Below are 19,914 nucleotides of genomic sequence, written 5' to 3' on the forward strand. Positions count from 1 at the left end.
ACAGGAGAAGGTATGATGCAATGTATTCTAGCGAGTTCATGCAGACATTCAAGAAACTGGATTGCCAAATTATCAAAATTAGAAAACTGCACATGCTTTGAGAAATAACAACCTGGATGTTTCTAGATATATGCTCTACAGTAAGGGGAAAAGCCCCTTGCCACATATTGAGACACCATTCCCTCCTTTAGTGTGTCAGCATCATGTACTGCACTTCTGTGTCTTTTTTAAGCTATGTAAAATTTGATTCACAGTAATGCAAGGCCCTGCAGTTCTCAAAATTTGTGCCCCCCCCCCATACATCAGCTGCAAAATGGACCACAGGTTCTAACAACCATACTTTTAATGCAGTACCCAAACATAGATGGCAATGGACAAAATACTTTAAAAAGTGAAAATCTTAGAATTCTGTAACAACTGGATATATACAATGTTCTTCAGAATTTAAACACTAAAAAAGATAATTCTGAAAATTATTATTTCACTACAGCCACAACGTGTTTCTTCTTCTCTGATACATGTGGTACAGACCCAGGCTTGCTGTGCTTCTGACGGTTCAGTTCTCTAGAGTGAAAGAGATCAAAATAAGTCTATATATTTTACCATTTACAGTTGAAATTATTAAACAACTACTTCTTTGCTTTTTTTTAATATTACAAGTTCTCTAACTGTGACTCTAACTCAGCGGTGCCCAAACCCCTTGCCCTGGGGCCACTTATGCCCTTGAGGACTCCCAATCTGGCCCTCAAGGATGCCCCAGCCTCCAATGAGCTTCTGGCCCTCTGGTGACTTGCTGAAGCCCACACTGGTCTGATGCAACTGCTCTTAGCATGACGGCCAATTGTTCGACCTCTTGCGTGAGCTGTGGGACGAGGGCTTCCTTCACTGCTTGTTGTTTCACATCTGTGATGCAGCAATGGCAGCAAAGAAAAAGCTGGCCTTGCTTTGTGCAAGGCCTTTTATAGGCCTTGAGCTATTGCAAGACCATTCATTCATTCATATAAGTTCCAGCTCTAATATATTCATTTATGTAAATTTATTCAAAATTGAAATGTAAATTAATTTACATGTAAATTAAATTTGAAATGTAAATGGGGGCTTTCCTGGCCGCCAACACAGTGTCAGAGAGATGATGTGGCCCTCCTACCAAAAAGTTTAGACACCCCTGGTCTAACTCATGTGAAAAGAGCTTAATATATTTGGAACACAATCAACTTGTCTGCCAGGCCAAAACCTAAAAGCTGCCTTTAGGCAGATTAATAAGCGATTCCTTTCTAAACAATATAAAATAACTGAAAAACAGATTTTCAGTGCTCTCTTTCTAAAGATCTTCCACCTACTTGGATACTAGCAGAAGGAAATATACCCTTTCCCTGGACATAAGGTGCTATTGCCATCAGTTTGGCCTGCCACTGCAATCCTATTGGCTCAGCCAATAAAACTGCTTCATTTAACAAACAAGTATTACAGGTTCAGGGATAGAAAATAATCAATGCATCATCTAGTCTAGCTTCCTCCCTTTAAAAGAATGTCCAATAAACAGAAATTTCCCAATAGATTCCTGTCCAGCTTCTGTTCTGTTAAAAACTTAAATGAAAGGAATTCAACAGATTGCCTAGCCCTAGGCAGTTGTTCCAGTGCTGAACTTGGTCTTAAAATTATAAGTTTCCCCTAAACCTATTTAGAAGTATAGCTGCCTGACTGAAGGTATTATAATAACACTTAGCATTTGTGTAATGCTTTTGTAGTATGCTAGGTACTTCACATCTTGATGAATTCCTTACAACCCTGTAAACAAGTATTATCCCTCCCCCATATTACAGTTGAGAGCTGAAGCTAAAAGTGAGTGATTGCCTAAAGCCACCTAGTGTGTTGATGACAGAGACAAGATCTGAACTGGGGAAATCCTGACCCCCAGCTCATTTCCTAGCCACTAGACTACATCAACTCAACATAGCATGAAAAGTCATAACAAAAACAAAGTATACTTCCGCCGACGAGCTTCTCTCATTATGCGTAGCTCCTTGGCCTGGCTATAGATGACCTTTGGTAAGTGACGATGACGAGCTATACGTTTGATCTGGGGATGGTGCTGGAATTTTTCTTTCAATTTTTGATTGTAGTTGATAGCTGCTTTTTCTCGAGGAGCAAGCTAGGGAAGTGTATACCAAAGTTAAAACTGAGCAAATGGTAATGACAGTATGCCATGATGCAAGTTAGAACTATTTTTGTATTGCACAATTTCCCCTGAAATTCCATTGATTTGCAAGTGCCTTGGCTTTGATGTTAAGGATGAACTGTGCTGAAACAAAAATACATAGATCAGAAAGGATTGCTTTTTCTAAAGCAGCATATAGGAAGTCCAGAAAAGCACAAGCTCCGGGTAGCAGAGAGGTATGTTGGGGCAGGGGGAGGCATTCTGGGGTGGGGGGAGGGCAGGGAGGGAGGACAAACAGGGTGGGAGGGGGAGCAGGATCAGCAGAGCTCTGCTCTGCCAAATTCAGAACCCCATGTCAGGCTATTGAAGAACATTAATACAATGAGTCTTCCTTTTTGGGGACGAGACTGGAGTCTCTCTTATAAAAATTACTTCAATGAATTATGAAAAAAGTACTTAACCTACCAATTCAGAATATAAGCATCTGAAAAACGTTGTTGCCCTATACAAGAGGATAAAAACAACCTTTTGGGTTCTAAACACCTTGAATACCTAAATGTCCAGCTGGAGCTGTTACAGGTCTCAGAAAGAAAGAATTTAACTGCATTTCAACATTAGCTGAACATAACATAAGAACAGCCCCACTGGATCAGGCCATAAGCCCATCTAGTCCAGCTTCCTGTATCTCACAGCGGCCCACCAAATGCCCCAGGGAGCACATCAGATAACAAGAGACCTCATTCTGGTGCCCTCCCTTGCATCTGGCATTCTGACATTTAAAGAGAAAAAAAGTCATCATTCATTGTTAAAGGAGATTTTTTTTCTTGCTCATTTAACTGAGACATCCCATAATGGTTGATTTAGTCAGCAATAATTCCAGGCTTTTCTGTTGTGCAAACTGTCAATGCAATCCAAGTTAAAAGGCTTTTATTTTAATTAAAGGCAATTACTTTTAAAAATGTTAGCCGATATAATCTGGTTTCTTCTGCAGACAAAACAAGTGCTGTTTTTTCAGAGCTGAAGCACTGATGAGCTGTTCCTGCACCAGTTGTGAGATTACGTTCTAGAAAACGGATCTGACCACTAGCAGAATTTGCTGCAAATCACTGCCTCAGCACAGTGACTCAAAGGACTAGGTCATAAAACTTCAAATGCATTGGTTACAAAGTGCAATAAAGAACTACAAAATCTTAATTAATAGATGCTTGTATTACTAGTCTACTCATATGATCCTGAAGTTTCCCTTCATATGCATTTGCATTGTGAAGAAACCATTTAAGTAACCCTTGTGAAGTAGCATTTGCATTGTGAAAAAACCATTTAAGTGTATTAGACTGCATATTAAACTTATGTCAGGGTGTCACATTAAAATATTTAAAGAATCCATAATAATAATTGCCATAGATACTCGCCTATAGTATGTGAAATTTTTGCCAAGTAATCAAGCTCAAATTATCACTTTGCCTTATCTCCGGGTCAGAGGGCAAAGCCTTTCAACTCTGAAAAGTTTTGTTTCTCAAGGGCAGACAGGCGCCAAGTTTCTCAAGCAGCAGGCAGGCACAGCTCCTTAGAAGCAATTTGTTAATCTTTTATTCTCCTTCCTTCTGCTGCAGCCTGGTTCTGCTTTGCAAATGCTTGCAAAGCAGGTCTGTTTTTTGAAACACCAGGATGGGAATCCTCCTTTCCATCTGAAGCAGGCTACAATTCAATGTACCCTTACTTAAGAATAACACCCATGGAAAGCAGTGGGTCTACTTCTGAGTAAAAAGGGTTGCAAATATATGCAGCTGCATCTCTCTGCTGTGCATTGAATTGCACACTCCCAGTTATGTGTTATGGGTTGTATGTTGTACGTAGAGCTTCTGGCTTAACACACCAGACACCTTAAAGGTGGATTTGATTCATGGTTCTCCTGCAGTGGTTCCCAACCTTTTTCACTTGTATATCCCTTGGCAGCCCATTTCCATAAATTGTACCCTTCATATTAGCAAAATGTTTGTAATTAATAATACAAGCCCTCATCTCCTCTATATGAAAGCCCAGACTTCATGTATTCATCACAGTGTTTTCTCTTTTTATCTGTTTGAAGAACAGAAGACTCTGCCTTTGCACTGTTTTGCACCAGAAGTGTGCTGAGAAATTCTGGGTGATTGATCACTTTCCATATTATGTTTCAACTTTTTTACTGTGCTGGTTTTCAATCACTGGTTCATACATGAATTGATGACCAAAAACTAGCTATTGGTGGGGCTTTCAAAGCCAACTAGCTACCTCCCTTCCTGCCTTGCTGGTCCTTGCAAGGCATTCCTGTCTTGCAAGGCATTCTGGAGCATGATCTGCCCTTTTCTACCATTATTCCATTCTTTTTCAAGTACCCCTAAAGGTCCTGTTGAGTGGTACAAGCCATGATGTGTATGCGCAACCTCCTGATTTTAGGAATGGGTTAAGTCAGAATGCCAGATGTAGGGGAGAGCACCAGGATGAGGTCTCTTGTTATCTGGTGTGCTCCCTGGGGCATTTGGTGGGCCGCTGTGAGATACAGGAAGCTGGACTAGATGGGCCTATGGCCTGATCCAGTGGGGCTGTTCTTATGTTCTTATGTCCCTGGGAGTACATGAATACCAGGTTGGGAACCACTGTTTTACTGGTATGTTGTTTACAGTGCACTTAATCTGATAGTGCTTACAAAAAGGTGATGAAGACCAGAATTTTAAAAGAATAAAAATGTATCTCATGATCTTTTACTATGTTTTTCATAAATTAGAGACTACAGTTCTTAGGTAACAATTAGTAGTGGGTTATTTTTCAGGATCTGGCCTCGAGTAAAATCAGACAAAACTATAGTCAGACACCCCCCTAAGTTTAACCCCCAACTTATCTGAGGGTCATAGAAAGTTCTATGATTGTTGGCTCAAAGCCTGCCCTTGACTTATCTGTGGGATTGACTTATAGCCGGGTATCTGCGGTATATCAAAATCATTGTACACAAATTAGGCAGCTTAAAAACAAAGTTGCTTTTTTAAAAGTTGCATTCTATTTATGTCACAAGTAATGTTTCTGTTTTAGATAGCAATAAGAGTACCATGATTAACCTTTTAAAAATGCCTCTCTGCTGCTACTGTAACAACCAGATTTCATTTATCTCCACAACAGTTACCCAGAATATCATAAGCTTAATCGTTGTTGGAATGTAGACAGGATAACTGCCTCTGGCTCCTGCAGAGATGCTGTTTTTGCTTTAGTGTTCCACTGATTTTACATAATGAGTGCAACGCCAAGTACATTAACAAAGAAGGAAACATGAATGTCAGAACTGATGAATATTTGGTCAGTTCCAGTGTCAAAGTACAGCCTACCAGTCAAATAAACATTCATCAACTACAAAAGTCATAACCTAAGCAGCATACCCAGGCCTAATGCAAATGTCAAGTAGAATTCTACAGTATGTGCCAACAAAGAAGAACTCTGTCATTATCTAGAGCTATGTTAGAACTAGAAAATCTTCCTGTTAATTTTTTTAAAAGGAGCCTGTTTGACTCTTTTCATTAAACCCTTCTGAGGCTTGGTTCTCCATACCTAAAAAAAGTAGGATTTTTCTGTGACCCAGTGGATCATGGCAAACCTCTGAACAGTCCATTCACTATAAATTCAACATGAAAAGCTAACTTTTTTTCATATAACACATCTTGTAGCTAAATTACAGCCCAAACCTGAGCTGCCCAGGGCATGCAGCTGCAGCAGAGAATGCAGCAGAGAATGCAGCAGAGAATGGCTCCTGCCACATCCTGTATGCCTCAGCCTGCCGCAGGCGGCACCTCAAGAGAATGAGACTTTCATCCCCTTCTCTCGGGTAAGGGAAGCAGCTGCCCAATGGGGCTACTCACTTTACCGCCAACCAAAAGGTCGGCTAGACTCCTTCAGGAAAAATGTAACACTTTATGACTATTTTTCTGTTCCACTTTGGAAGAGAGAGCAATGTTTAACCATAGTGGCAGGATTACACCTTGCTTGTAACTTGTCCGGCACTTTCAGCAATGACTTATGTATATATGCATGTACGTACATAGATCACTATAAAAGACAGATTTTTTAAATCTATATTCCCTTTATAACACCATATGGCATGGGTTGCCAACTGAGCTCCTGTCATGCACTGAGGCATGCATTAGAGAGCCAGGGTGGTGTAGTGGTTTGGGAGGTGGACTCAGACCTGGAAGACCCAGGTTCAAATCGCCCCTCAGCCATGAAGCTTCCTCAGTGACCTTGGGCCAGTCACTTTCTCTCAGCCTCACCTACCGCATAGGGTTGTTGTGAGGAAAAAAGGAGGGGAGCAGCCATGTACACTGCCCTGAGCTCTTTGGAGAAAGGACGGTATAGAAATGTGATAAATAAATTTGTCTTTAACTCTCAAAAGCTGGGTTCACAACTCAAGACACTGGTTGCAATGAAAGATCATGTTCACACAACCAGTTACATCAAAATAAGTACAAGTATTTTACAAGTCATTGTAACCTGTTCCAACTTTGTCAATTTTGCTTTTAAAGAATGAAATGAATCTAAGGTAACTTACCACGCCAAGTTTCTCAGATGCATTAGCTTTCCACAAACGAATGTTCATTTCATCAGAGCCACACAAGATATACTTGTTGTCAGATGTCCATTTGACAGTAATGACATGCTGCATTCGCTTGGTGTGATAGACTTCTCTAAAAACAAAGAGAAAAATTATTCTGTTCTCCAATGTTAGTCATCATGTAGCTTCCTTTCATGCCTGACTAAACACTGTTCTATTCCTAATGCAGACTAAAATGTTCTTACCCAAACTCTGACAAATTACTACTCAAGTACAAAAGGCTCAAAAATAGGTCTCTTTCTGTCATTTCATGAGGTTTGGTACCAGCCTGCACTGGGCCCTCAGGCCATTGTTCCCTTAAAGCTGTATGGCTGGGTAGCTCAAACTCTGTCAAAGCTGAGCTCTGTGCAGCTCGGCATTCCCAGAAATCCAGCAATTATGTTTGATGTCATCGCTGTGTGTCTAGAAACTCAGAGGAGCTGCCACACAGCAAGCAAAGGGGTCAGTGCAGCCACATGGACTCCTTAGCAGGAATATCACCTCAAGCACCTTCAATTGTGGGACCCCATGCACTCAGTACCCTTCTGGATTCCTTCCCCCAGCCAATGCCACTAATGTCAATGGCAGTGAGTGAACAGGCAGTCAGAGTGTGCTGCTAGCTTCCCTAGCTTGTTCCTAGGCCTGATTCAATGCAACACCAAACCATGATTTGTCATGACATGCATAAGTCATGGAAAAGCTCAGGCACTCATTCTTCTCTTTGTCTTCTTCATCCGCTATGTACTAGGGGAGATGAAGAAGCTTTCAACTGCAGTTTGCAACAGATTACAGTCTCCTGTACAGGTCTGCTCTCAACATCCATGGGGGTTCCAGTCCCAGAATCCCACAGATGCCGAAAACCATGGATAATAAAATCTGTGGTCAGCCCTCATGTTCTAAGGTGCATGGCGGTCTCGCACAACCTCCTCCATGTCAGAAGACCTATGGTTGCATCCAAGAGATCCTCTATGGGGCTTCCCAACACAGGTTCGGAATCTGCAGGTTCTGAACTTGTGGATGGAGAGGAGCTGCTGTATTTGGATGAAATGGAAAACTGCAGTTTGCGCATACCATAATTTATTCAGAAACCAGGATCCGATCCCCATTTAAAAACAAATGAACAAGACGTTAAACAGCCTCCGATCATTAGTACTTCAAGGAAATTGTGCTTCATGCACCTAGTAGTCTAATTCCTCTTCAACAGGTTGGTCACATTCCAACATAAATTTAAATTATAAGGACATGGCGAAGGAATAAAGTTATATTTAATATCCTCGGCAAGCATTTCAAATTACTGCAGACACTCGAGTATAAGTCAATCTCACAGATAAGTTGAGGGCAGGTTTTGAGTCAAAAATCATGGAATTTTCTATGAGCCTCAGATAAGTAGGGGGTTAAATTTAGGGGAGTGTCTAACTATAATTCTGGGATTCCCCACTGATACCAAAAAACACAGGTCCTCAGGTCCCTATATATTAAAATGACATGGTACTGTGTTTATAGATGGCTGACACTAAGACCCAGAGGCTGCCTGCCTACCTGCCTGATTAACCTGCTGGCTGGTGGCGAAGCATCTCCCTGCAGGAAGGAGCTGCTAGGAATGGCAAAGAAGAAAGCACGGCCAGCCAGAGTGTGAAATTATGCATGATGAACTTTGCTGGCATCCAAGGAGAAAGAAAGAAGGAAGCAAGAAAGCAAGGATAATTTTTTTTTTAATCTGCAGTTGTACTGTGTTTGTAGACAGCAGACTTTAAGACCTGGCAGCAGCCTGCCTGCCTGTCAAGTCACATGCTGGCTAGCTGTAAAGTGTCTCCCTGCAGGAAGGAGCTATTGGGAGAGGTAAAGCATGGCCAGATGGAGAATGAAACTGCACAGTGTGATCTCATGCCTGCTGCTCCTCTGGGCTTCTCCTGGTTGCCATGACACCCCTGAACTACCCTGACCCCCGAGTGACCTGCAGATAAGAGAGGATCGATGCTGGAATTTTTGGTAAAATTTTCTTGCCTTATAGGTAAGTATCTACTGTACATAGGAGGGACCCAAAAACCAAAGTCCTCAAAGTCTCAGGCTGTACCTATAAACAATAGATTGTGTACAATATGATAGGTGGAAAATGGAATACAGAATATCCCTTGGTTTCTCTTAACTTCGTGATATCATTTACTATTGTTATTAATTTCAATGCACGTATTATTTAGAAAGAGGGAACAACTGCTACCAATAAATACAGATCAGGTTTTCTATTTGCTTGAATTATTTTAAACACAATGAGGTCAATCAAGTGAAATCTCTTTGTATCAGCTCTCAATTTGGCTCTAAAATGTATATTTAATAATTTATCTGACTTGAATTTATAGTTGGTCTCTTGGTCCAATCTAAGAATGTTGTGCTTGTACTGGTAGTTATTTCAGTGCCAAAAAAAAGTATACACACAAGGACTGTGCTGGAGTCATTTTTAAATTATTAATAAGAGTTTTATACACCACTTTTCAACAAGAAGTAATTCATAAAGCAGCTTACATAGCAAAATAAAAGGTTCTCTGTCCCCAAAGGTCAAAACTCAGAAGAGACCCCTGCAATAGATAATGGAACACTGTGCTGGGGTGAAAAGGGACAGTGCTCTCCCACTGCTAAATATAGGGTGACATTACTTTAAAAGGTGCCTCTTTTGCTCAGTATAAATATAAAGTACATACACTTTAAATATAAATTGCAAAGAGAAAGAGAGAGAGAGAGGTTATGTATGTGTATGCCTATAAACTACTTCAACATATGTATAAATAAAATATAAATTTAAGTGTCCCAGACTTTGAACCCTCTCCTTAAAAGAAAATTCATTATTTTCTGCAACTTCAGACATTTCCTTCTCCTAAGCTTCAACATCATTTGGTTTTTCTGTTTTTTGCTCCAGTCATTGGATCTCTTTGAGGACGACAGCACATGGGTGAATAACTTGATTCTTTCATTTAATCACACAAACATCTGGCTCATTTGCCAAGGACTTTCAATGAGCTTAATAAAATGCGGGTCTCTCACACTTCTTTTACCCTATCAACTTTCATGTTCAGGGTTTAATTAGAAACATAAAATAAGACATAGCTTCCAAGCATCAAGAGTACAAAGAAACCCTACATGATAAAACCAATAACCTAATCATTGGTTAGTGATATGGTTTTGGTAGACCAAGAACTACATATTCAGAACCTAAAGTAGTGACCTAAAACCCAGAACTTGAGCACTGAGGTGGCAAAGTTTGCAGATGACACCAAACTTTTCCGAGTGGTGAAGACCAGAAGTGATTGTGAGGAGCTCTAGAAGGATCTCTCCAGACTGGCAGAATGGGCAGCAAAATGGCAGATGTGCTTCAATGTCAGTAAGTGTAAAGTCATGCACATTGGGGCAAAAAATCAAAACTTTACATATAGGCTAATGGGTTCTGAGCTGTCTGTGACAGATCAGGAGAGAGATCTGGGGGGGGGATGGACAGGTCGATGAAAGTGTCAACCCTATGTGCGGCGGCAGTGAAGAAGGTCAATTCTATGCTTGGGATCATTAGAAAAGGTATTGAGAACAAAACAGCTAATAGCAGACGTGTGTGGCCTCTGGGAACCAAGTGCCTCGGGAACTAAGTGCCAGGTAAGGCACAAGAGTTTAGCATCTGGGCGAGGAGAAGGCAAGGAGACCTCTGAGTTTTGGAGAAGGAGAGGAGGAGGAGCAGGAGGAGGAGGAGGTAAGTGTACTCATTCTAACGCTTTGTCTTTCTAACTCCCTGTCTTCTAACCTTAACTTTACCTTTAAAGCAACCTTAAATCAAAATTGAAAGTTAGCACCTAAGGGAGGTACATAGGTCTACTCTGAGCAGGAGCAGAGTCCTACTCGTGAGTAAGAGCAGAGTCCTACTCGTGAGTAAGAGCCCAAGGGTCAGGCATTTAAATCAAAGTTGAAAGTTAGCTGCACCTAAGGTAGCACCTAATCGAAGGAAGGGAGGAGGATAAAGTGGAAAGCAGGTTTTTCTACTTGTTTAATTAAACCTATACTTAACCCAGGTTAAACTTAATCTAAGTTAGAACATAACCTAAACAGGTCAGTAAATTGGGACACAGGATCTAGAGAGCAATAAATAATTAAACAAACCCAAATAAAAACTAGCTTGAGGTAACAAAAACAGTCCAGCCTAAGAGAACAGAACTAGGAGGGAAAGAACCTAGGAAGGGCCAATTCCCAACCCATTAAGAGCCCCATTAGGCTAATCCAAGCAGTCCATTCAGGAGCCTGCAGAGTAGGTCACGCCCATCAGCAGCCATTTGCCTTCCTGAGCTTTTGTAAACTCACCTGGGAAGGCCAGTCCCCTTTCAATCAGGAAGGGAGGAGGGAGGAGGAGCCAGCCAGGAGTATAAAGCTAGGCGGGCCATCGCGTGAGGCTCTCTGCAGACGTGTGTGGCCTCTGGGAACCCAGTGCCTCGGGAACTAAGTGCCAGGTAAGGCACAAGAGTTTAGCATCTGGGCGAGTTCAGCAGCAGGGCGAGGAGGCCAGGGCCCCATACACTGCCCTTCCTCTTCCCTTGAGAAAAGGGCTGCTATCCAGTGTACGGTTTTTAAAAGGACCCCTAAATAAAACAACAACAACAACAACAACAAAAAAGCTATGCAGTCAGACAGACAGCAGCAGGGTGGGGGCTATCCAGTGTTCTGCATTGAGTGCCACATGTATAATTATATGCCTCTGGGGCATAAGTCATGGGTGTGTCCTCAGTGCAAGGAGCTCCAGGGTCTCAGGGAACGCGTCCGCTCCCTTGAAGCCTTGGTGACCGACCTGGAGAAGCGCAGGCAGCCAGAGGAGGACTGTGGGGAGACTTCCGGGGACGATCAGGCTTCGTCCCAACCTCAGGCGTGCAGCTCCTCGGCTGCCTGGGTGGGAAGTCTCGGGACTGGAGGACGTCACCCTGGAGAGGAGGGAAACAGTCCCTAGGGGGGACCCCTTCTCCAGGGGATGGGCCCGTATCCGAGCGCGCTCGGGATACTCCTCGGCGGGAGGGGGGTCGGGGGCTTCTTGTAGTGGGGGATTCGATTATTAGAAACATAGAGAGGGGGGTTTGCGACGGATGTGAGGACCGCATGGTGACTTGCCTGCCTGGTGCGAAGGTTGCGGACATCACTTCTCGTCTAGACAGGCTAGTAGACAGTGCTGGGGGAGAGGTAGCGGCTGTGGTGCATGTCGGCACCAACGACGTGGGCAAGTGTAGCTGGGAGGTCCTGGAGGCCAAATTTAGGCTTTTAGGCAGGAAGCTGAAAGCCAGGACCTCAAAGGTAGCGTTCTCTGAAGTGCTACCTGTTCCACGCGCAGGGCCAGCTAGGCAGGCGGAGATCAGGGGTCTCAAGGCGTGGATGAGACGGTGGTGTAGGGAGGAGGGATTTAGATTCGTTAGGCACTGGGGAACTTTTTGGGACAAGTGGGGCCTGTACAAGAGGGACGGGCTCCACTTGAACCAGAATGGAACCAGACTGCTGGCACATAACATTAAAAAGGTGGCAGAGCAGCTTTTAAACTGATCCCTGGGGGAAGGCTGACAGGAGCCGAGGGGCATCCGGTTCGGGACTCCTCATCCCTATGGGATGAGGATGGGGAGGTTAGAGAACAACAAGACAAAGGCAGGGTAGGAGAAGAAATTGGGAAAGGCAGGGTGATGGGATGTGATAGACGGTTTGGCACAATGAGAGGATGCGGGGACAAAGGAGCTAATAAGCAGCCCATTCTGGGGCATTCCATGTAGAAATGCTTTTATGCGAATGCCCGAAGTCTACGAGCAAAGGTGGGAGAACTGGAATGTCTGGTGACAAGGGAAAATATTGACATAGTGGGCATAACGGAAACCTGGTGGAATGCGGAGAATCAGTGGGATACCGCAATCCCGGGCTATAAACTCTACAGGAGGGACAGGCAGGGGCGTGTTGGAGGTGGGGTGGCCCTTTATGTTAAGGAAGGGATAGAATCCAGCAAAGTAGAGATTGAAGGTGGGTCCGACTCCACCATAGAATCTCTGTGGGTTAAATTACCAGGCTTGTGCAGCGATGTAATACTGGGGGCGTGCTATCGTCCTCCAGACCAGAAATCGGATGGGGACCTTGAAATGAGGAAACAGATCAGGGAGGTGACAAGGAGGGACAGGGTTGTAATCATGGGGGACTTCAATTATCCTCATATTGACTGGGTCAATTCGTGTTCTGGTCACAATAAGGAAACCGGATTTCTTGACATGCTAAATGACTATGGCTTAGATCAGCTAGTCATGGAGCCCACCAGAGGACAGGTGACTCTGGATTTAATTTTGTGCGGTACGCAGGACCTGGTTAGAGATGTAAACGTTACTGAGCCATTGGGGAACAGTGATCATGCTGCGATCCGTTTTGACGTGCACGTTGGGGGAAGAATACCAGGCAAATCTCTAACAAAAACCCTTGACTTCCGACGGGCGGACTTCCCTCAAATGAGGAGGCTGGTTAGAAGGAGGTTGAAAGGGAGGGTAAAAAGAGTCCAATCTCTCCAGAGTGCATGGAGGCTGCTTAAAACAACAGTAATAGAGGCCCAGCAGAGGTGTATACCGCAAAGAAAGAAGGGTTCCACTAAATCCAGGAGGGTGCCCTCATGGCTAACGAGCCAAGTTAGAGAGGCTGTGAAGGGCAAGGAAGCTTCCTTCCATAAATGGAAGTCTTGCCCTAATGAGGAGAATAAAAAGGAACATAAACTGTGGCAAAAGAAATGTAAGAAGGTGATATGGGAGGCCAAGAGAGACTATGAGGAACGCATGGCCAGCAACATTAAGGGGAATAATAAAAGCTTCTTCAAATATGTTAGAAGCAGGAAACCCGCCAGAGAAGCGGTTGGCCCTCTGGATGGTGAGGGAGGGAAAGGGGAGATAAAAGGAGACTTAGAGATGGCAGAGAAATTAAACGAGTTCTTTGCATCTGTCTTCACGGCAGAAGACCTCGGGCAGATACCGCTGCCCGAACGGCCCCTCCTGACTGAGGAGTTAAGTCAGATAGAGGTTAAAAGAGAAGATGTTTCAGACCTCATTGATAAATTAAAGATCAATAAATCACCGGGCCCTGATGGCATCCACCCAAGGGTTATTAACGAATTGAAGAATGAAGTTGCAGATCTCTTGACTAAGGTATGCAACTTGTCCCTCAAAACGGCCACAGTGCCAGAAGATTGGAGGATAGCAAATGTCACGCCTATCTTTAAAACGGGAAAGAGGGGGGACCCGGGAAACTATAGGCCGGTCAGCCTAACATCCATACCGGGTAAGATGGTGGAATGCCTCATCAAAGATAGGATCTCAAAACACATAGACGAACAGGCCTTGCTGAGGGAGAGTCAGCATGGCTTCTGTAAGGGTAAGTCTTGCCTCACGAACCTTACAGAATTCTTTGAAAAGGTCAACAGGCATGTGGATGCAGGAGAACCCGTGGACATTATATATCTGGACTTTCAGAAGGCGTTTGACACGGTCCCTCACCAAAGGCTACTGAAAAAAACTCCACAGAATTAGAGGACAGGTCCTCTCGTGGATTGAGAACTGGTTGGAGGCCAGGAAGCAGAGAGTGGGTGTCAATGGGCAATTTTCACAATGGAGAGAGGTGAAAAGCGGTGTGCCCCAAGGATCTGTCCTGGGACCGGTGCTTTTCAACCTCTTCATAAATGACCTGGAGACAGGGTTGAGCAGTGAAATGGCTAAGTTTGCAGACGACACCAAACTTTTCCGTGTGGTAAAGACCAGAAGTGATTGTGAGGAGCTCCAGAAGGATCTCTCCAGACTGGCAGAATGGGCAGCAAAATGGCAGATGCGCTTCAATGTCAGTAAGTGTAAAGTCATGCACATTGGGGCAAAAAATCAAAACTTTAGATATAGGCTGATGGGTTCTGAGCTGTCTGTGACAGATCAGGAGAGAGATCTTGGGGTGGTGGTGGACAGGTCGATGAAAGTGTCGACCCAATGTACGGCAGCAGTGAAGAAGGCCAATTCTATGCTTGGGATCATTAGGAAGGGTATTGAGAACCCCTGCTAATTGGGTAATAACCCCTGCTAATTGGGTAAGAGGCACTTTTTCAAGTGGGTGCTCCTTTTTTTAGCAGGGGGAGAGTAACTGGCCCACCCAGCACTGTCTGTTCTAGTGGCTGTCTGTTGGTATTCCTTGGCATCTTTTTAGATTGTGAGCCCTTTTGGGACAGGGAGCTATTTAGTTATTTGACTTTTCTCTGTAAACCGCTTTGTGAACGTTCAGTTGAAAAGCGGTATATAAATACTGTTAAAAAAAATTAATTAATTAATTGAGAACAAAACGGCTAGTATTATAATGCCGTTGTACAAATCGATGGTAAGGCCACACCTGGAGTACTGTGTCCAGTTCTGGTCGCCGCATCTCAAAAAAGACATAGTGGAAATGGAAAAGGTGCAAAAGAGAGCCACTAAGATGATTATGGGGCTAGGGCACCTTCCTTATGAGGAAAGGCTACAGCGTTTGGGCCTCTTCAGCCTAGAAAAGAGACACCTGAGGGGGGACATGATTGAGACATACAAAATTATGCAGGGAATGGACAGAGTGGATAGGGAGATGCTCTTTACACTCTCACATAATACCAAAACCAGGGGACATCCACTAAAATTGAGTGTTGGGCGGGTTAGGACAGACAAAAGAAAATATTTCTTTACTCAGCGTGTGGTCGGTCTGTGGAACTCCTTGCCACAGGATGTGGTGCTGGTGTCTAGCCTAGATGTCTTTAAAAGGGGATTGGACAAGTTTCTGGAGGAAAAATCCATTATGGGGTACAAGCCATGATGTGTATGTGCAACCTCCCGATTTTAGAAATGGGTTATGTCAGAATGCCAGATGCAAGGGAGGGCACCAGGATGAGGTCTCTTGTTACCTGGTGTGCTCCCTGGGGCATTTGGTGGGCCGCTGTGAGATACAGGAAGCTGGACTAGATGGGCCTATGGCCTGATCCAGTGGGGCTGTTCTTATATTCTTATGTTCTTATGTTTTTATTATAATGCTGTTGTACAAATCGATGGTAAGGCCACACCTGGAGTATTGTGTCCAGTTCTGGTTGCAGCATCTCAAAAAAGACATAGTGGAAATGGAAAAGGTGCAAAAGAGAGCGACTAAGATAATTACGGGGCTGGGGCACTCCTTATGAGGAAAGGCTATGGCGTTTGGGCCTCTTCAGCCTAGAAAAGAGACGCCTGAGGGGGGACATGATTGAGACATACAAAATTATGCAGGGGATGGACAGAGTGGATAGAGAGATGCTCTTTACACTCTCACATAACACCAGAACCAGGGGACATCCACTAAAATTGAGTGTTGGGAGAGTTAGAACAGACAAAAGAAAATATTTCTTTACTCAGTGTGTGGTTGGTCTGTGGAACTCCTTGCCACAGGTTGTGGTGATGGCAACTGGCCTGGACGCCTTTAAAATGGGACTGGACAAGTTTCTGGACGAAAAGTCCATTACGGGTTACAGGCCATGATGTGTATGTGCAACCTCCTGATTTTAGAAATGGGCTATGTCAGAATGCCAGATGCAAGGGAGGGCACCAGGATGAGGTCTCTTGTTATCTGGTTTGCTCCCTGGGCCGCTGTGAGATACAGGAAGCTGGATTAGACGGGCCTATGGCCTGATCCAGTGGGGCTGTTCTTATGTTCTTATGTAAAGTATAACTTTTTGGGGGGTTATTTTCATATGGCTGCATTCTCATGAAAATAAATAAGGAGATGTTTTGCACCGTTCTCATGTGGAAGAAACTGCAGCCATAAGATACTGACAATTTTATGTGAGGCATCGTGTGCAAGTACAAAGCCGATTCAGGATTCCATTTGGATTTCTGTGTGCAAGAAACTCAAGCTTCCTCTTTGACATGCACAAGCTCCCTTATGCAAGGATAACTGAGGTTACAGTTCATTTAATTGATTCACTATCCAATATTCTATGAAAGATGCATACTTTTAAAGTGACAGCATCATAAAGATTTAGGTGGATACCAGATGTCAAATGATAAACAATCAAGAAATTCTTGACGAAATTATTTGATCTGCTAAGAGGCAAAACAGCATGTGAAGGAAAATTCTGCATCATATGAGGTGTGGACTGATGGCTGAGCTGATGGTACTGCCTGAAGAGCTGAACAGGAGAATCTATGGCTGTGTTTTTGGATGGGATACAGAATGCCAAGCTATGACAAACTGCAGAACCCACTGTGGCAGGACAGAGTCGCAGTTGAGCTGATTAGTCACGCAGTGAGAGAAGCGTGTGAGTGTGTGAGGCCGGCCAGCAAGGAACTGGAGAACAACCTTGAGGATCTGTAGAGGCTTGATTTACGATTGTCTACTGAAGCTTGGTGTCACACAGCGGAAGAGATAACCACACTGTGAAGGCAACACCTGGAGACTGAGGATTTTGTGATTCACAGAATATGTTTGCCCCATAATATATTTGTCCCATGCAACAGAACTGATTGGGTTCTTTAAATATATGTAGTGCTGCTAATTCATGCACACATGACTATTTGACACGTGAATCATACATTTTCCCCCATCATAGCAACAGGGAGGGAAGCAAGTCTGAACGATTTCAGAAGACAAGATATAATGATCGATTCATCTAGTTTTATGTGACCAAAGGTAACATTTCTCGTTCAGCAGCCCATCATGCTGCATGGCAAAAGACTTTTGAAACTGAGGGCACAATCCTAATCCCTTATGTCAGTGCTTTCCAGCACTGACATAAGGGCAATGAAGCTCCGGGGTAAGGGAACAAACATTCCCTTTCTTTGAGGAAGCCTCTGAGAGTGACACCCAGCTGCAGGATGCAGCACATGTCCCATTGGCACTGCTATGTCAGTGCTGGAAAGAACTGACATAAGGGGTTAGGACTGCGCCCTGAATGGATTTGCAAAAGCAAGAATTTCACTGGCTGAGCACAAGTCCTCAGGTGCATCTCAAGCACATCTTTGGATTCTGGCTAACACATGCACGCTTTCATATTAGAAGTACCAAGAGTCAGAAAAAGCAAAGCATTTTAGGAATGGAGAAGATTTGAATCTTATACTGCAACACATTAACTACAGAGAACAGCTTCACTTCTAGCACTGTTTTGCTAAACTGACATTTCGATAACCAATGAATTTTTGTTAAAAATGCAAACAATCTGCCACTCTTCCTGTCACCCTCCAATGTTGGGAGGAGGACATCTTCTACTTCCCAAGAGAAGCAACACATTAAAAACATTAATGACAGCATTAAGATTGGTGGTGGAGGAAGAGTCCCAAGAGAGGTTTGTTTCTAACATCACTGACCTGCTGTGACCTTTGTCAACAGGAAAAATGCGAATAGATTTATCAAAGCTGGCAGATACAAATTCTTTCCCAGTAGGGGAGTAATCCACATCAAGGACTGCAGACACATGATCCATATGAACCATTAAAGGCTTGTCGAGAAATCTCATATCAAAAGTATACAAGCTGCAAGAAAAAAAGAATAAATCGCAACACCCTTAATTTCATAACATACGATTGTTCAAGTCATGTGATCAAGCAATCCTTTTTGGACTCATACAAATTCTAACAAACACATTTTGAAAATATCTAACATTTGGGCCGCACATAATTCATTCACACAAAACTATTCATTAAGTTAAACCATCTATTCTAAACCAAGCAATGAAAAGGTGTAATTCAAACCCAGATATACACCACTTGGTAGGTGAAAAGAGCAGTTATACCAGTCTGGCATCATGGTTAACAATAGTGAAATATCTACATGTTATATTTTAAGCAGTGCATATGCATTTAAACTAATATAGCAACATTGTTTTCACTGGTATAATAGCTACTCAGTCTCCACCAACAAAACTGGCATTCTTGAAATGAAACAGAAGTTCAGTTATATCGTTCGAAGGAAGATTTCCAGGTGGGTGGATTAAGAATCATAGGCTAAAGCACCTTAAATCCACGTATTTTGGTTTAGCTGGCTTTTGGATTGACCTGTGAAGCTGCAACAAGATAATCACGGATTTCAACAGCCCTTGACCAGATAATAGTGTACTTGTTTTTGAGACCCTTAATTTTGTTGACTTTCAAGGTTATAACATAGAAAATAATATATGTATTTTAATAAACGTAACTGTAGGAGCCTAACAGAATAGATGGGAGCTATTTCTGGCAGCTGACTTCTGATGGGGAGGATTTTTTTTCCTACAATACTCCAAAAGTTGTTTTAATCGGCATTGTGAGAGGGGAAATAGTAGCCCCCACAAAAACATGATGGCCCTAATTAGGATCTGACATTCTTTTAGCTCCCCAAATTCCCTGAAACAATGAAACATGCAGGATATTGTGGGACAGGAGATATGAAAGTTGCTGGAAGGTAGCCACCAGAAAATATTCTGATGCTCCTTTTCAACTTTAAAAACTGTTAAAAAGAAAGAAGACTCACCTCTCTGCTACAACTGTGGTCCTGGCTGCCCTGCCACCTGGGGCTATGGAATGAAATACTACCACCCCCTGTGCTGAGGAGGCCCACAGAATGTGGTCTGGGACCATCTAGGAGGCTGCAGCAGCACAGCCTCCAGAATCGTCCGTCACCCTCCCAGCCTGCCCCAGCTACTCATGTGTAACGTGTGGCAGTGGCTTCTCCTCCACCTCTTCAGGCTGGGGGGGGGAGCCGTTTTTTTAAAAAAGGGATAGAGGCAGGCTGCTCAGAGCAGCCACCTACCTCTATCCCTTAAAAAAAATTCAAAAAAAATATGCACTGCTGGGGGGGGGAGAGCACCACCCCCTTCAGTGTGCTGCCCGGGGCATTTGCAACTCTTACCATTGCTCTGCTGTGCAACCTGGGTATGCCAATGCTCAGCTCTGCTTCAATGTAAGCCCTCCCCTGCCCCCAATTACAAAAACGAATAGGGGTAATAATGAACAAACTGAATTATTCATATGCGGTTCAGTTTGACTCTAATAGAGATCTTCCTTTAGAAACGAATAAAAGTTTAACTGAATGGCCCCAGTTCCGTTTTCTTACTTGTACCAAAATGAATGCTTACCTGAATGAAATCAAAGTGCATATTTCTGGTCATCACCAGTTTAATGAT

At 43.4% G+C, this 19,914-nt stretch overlaps 1 protein-coding gene across 1 annotated transcript in view; it reads right to left on the reverse strand.

Moving 5' to 3' along the window:
• Nucleotides 1-325: 325 nt before the first annotated feature.
• DCAF13 (DDB1 and CUL4 associated factor 13) overlaps nt 326-19,914 on the reverse strand; it is a 35,061-nt gene continuing 15,472 nt past the window's right edge. Inside the window, exons 8-11 of the mRNA XM_066625040.1 lie at nt 18,125-18,289; nt 6,729-6,864; nt 1,989-2,152; nt 326-564 (exon numbers count right to left, since the gene is read on the reverse strand). Of these exons, the coding sequence (XP_066481137.1) occupies nt 477-564; nt 1,989-2,152; nt 6,729-6,864; nt 18,125-18,289 (553 nt within the window). The 3' untranslated portion in view covers nt 326-476. The remainder of the gene's footprint in view (nt 565-1,988; nt 2,153-6,728; nt 6,865-18,124; nt 18,290-19,914) is intronic.

This window comes from Tiliqua scincoides, chromosome 4 (genome assembly GCF_035046505.1).
Source record: "Tiliqua scincoides isolate rTilSci1 chromosome 4, rTilSci1.hap2, whole genome shotgun sequence".
In the NCBI taxonomy this organism is placed as follows: Eukaryota; Metazoa; Chordata; class Lepidosauria; order Squamata; family Scincidae; genus Tiliqua; species Tiliqua scincoides.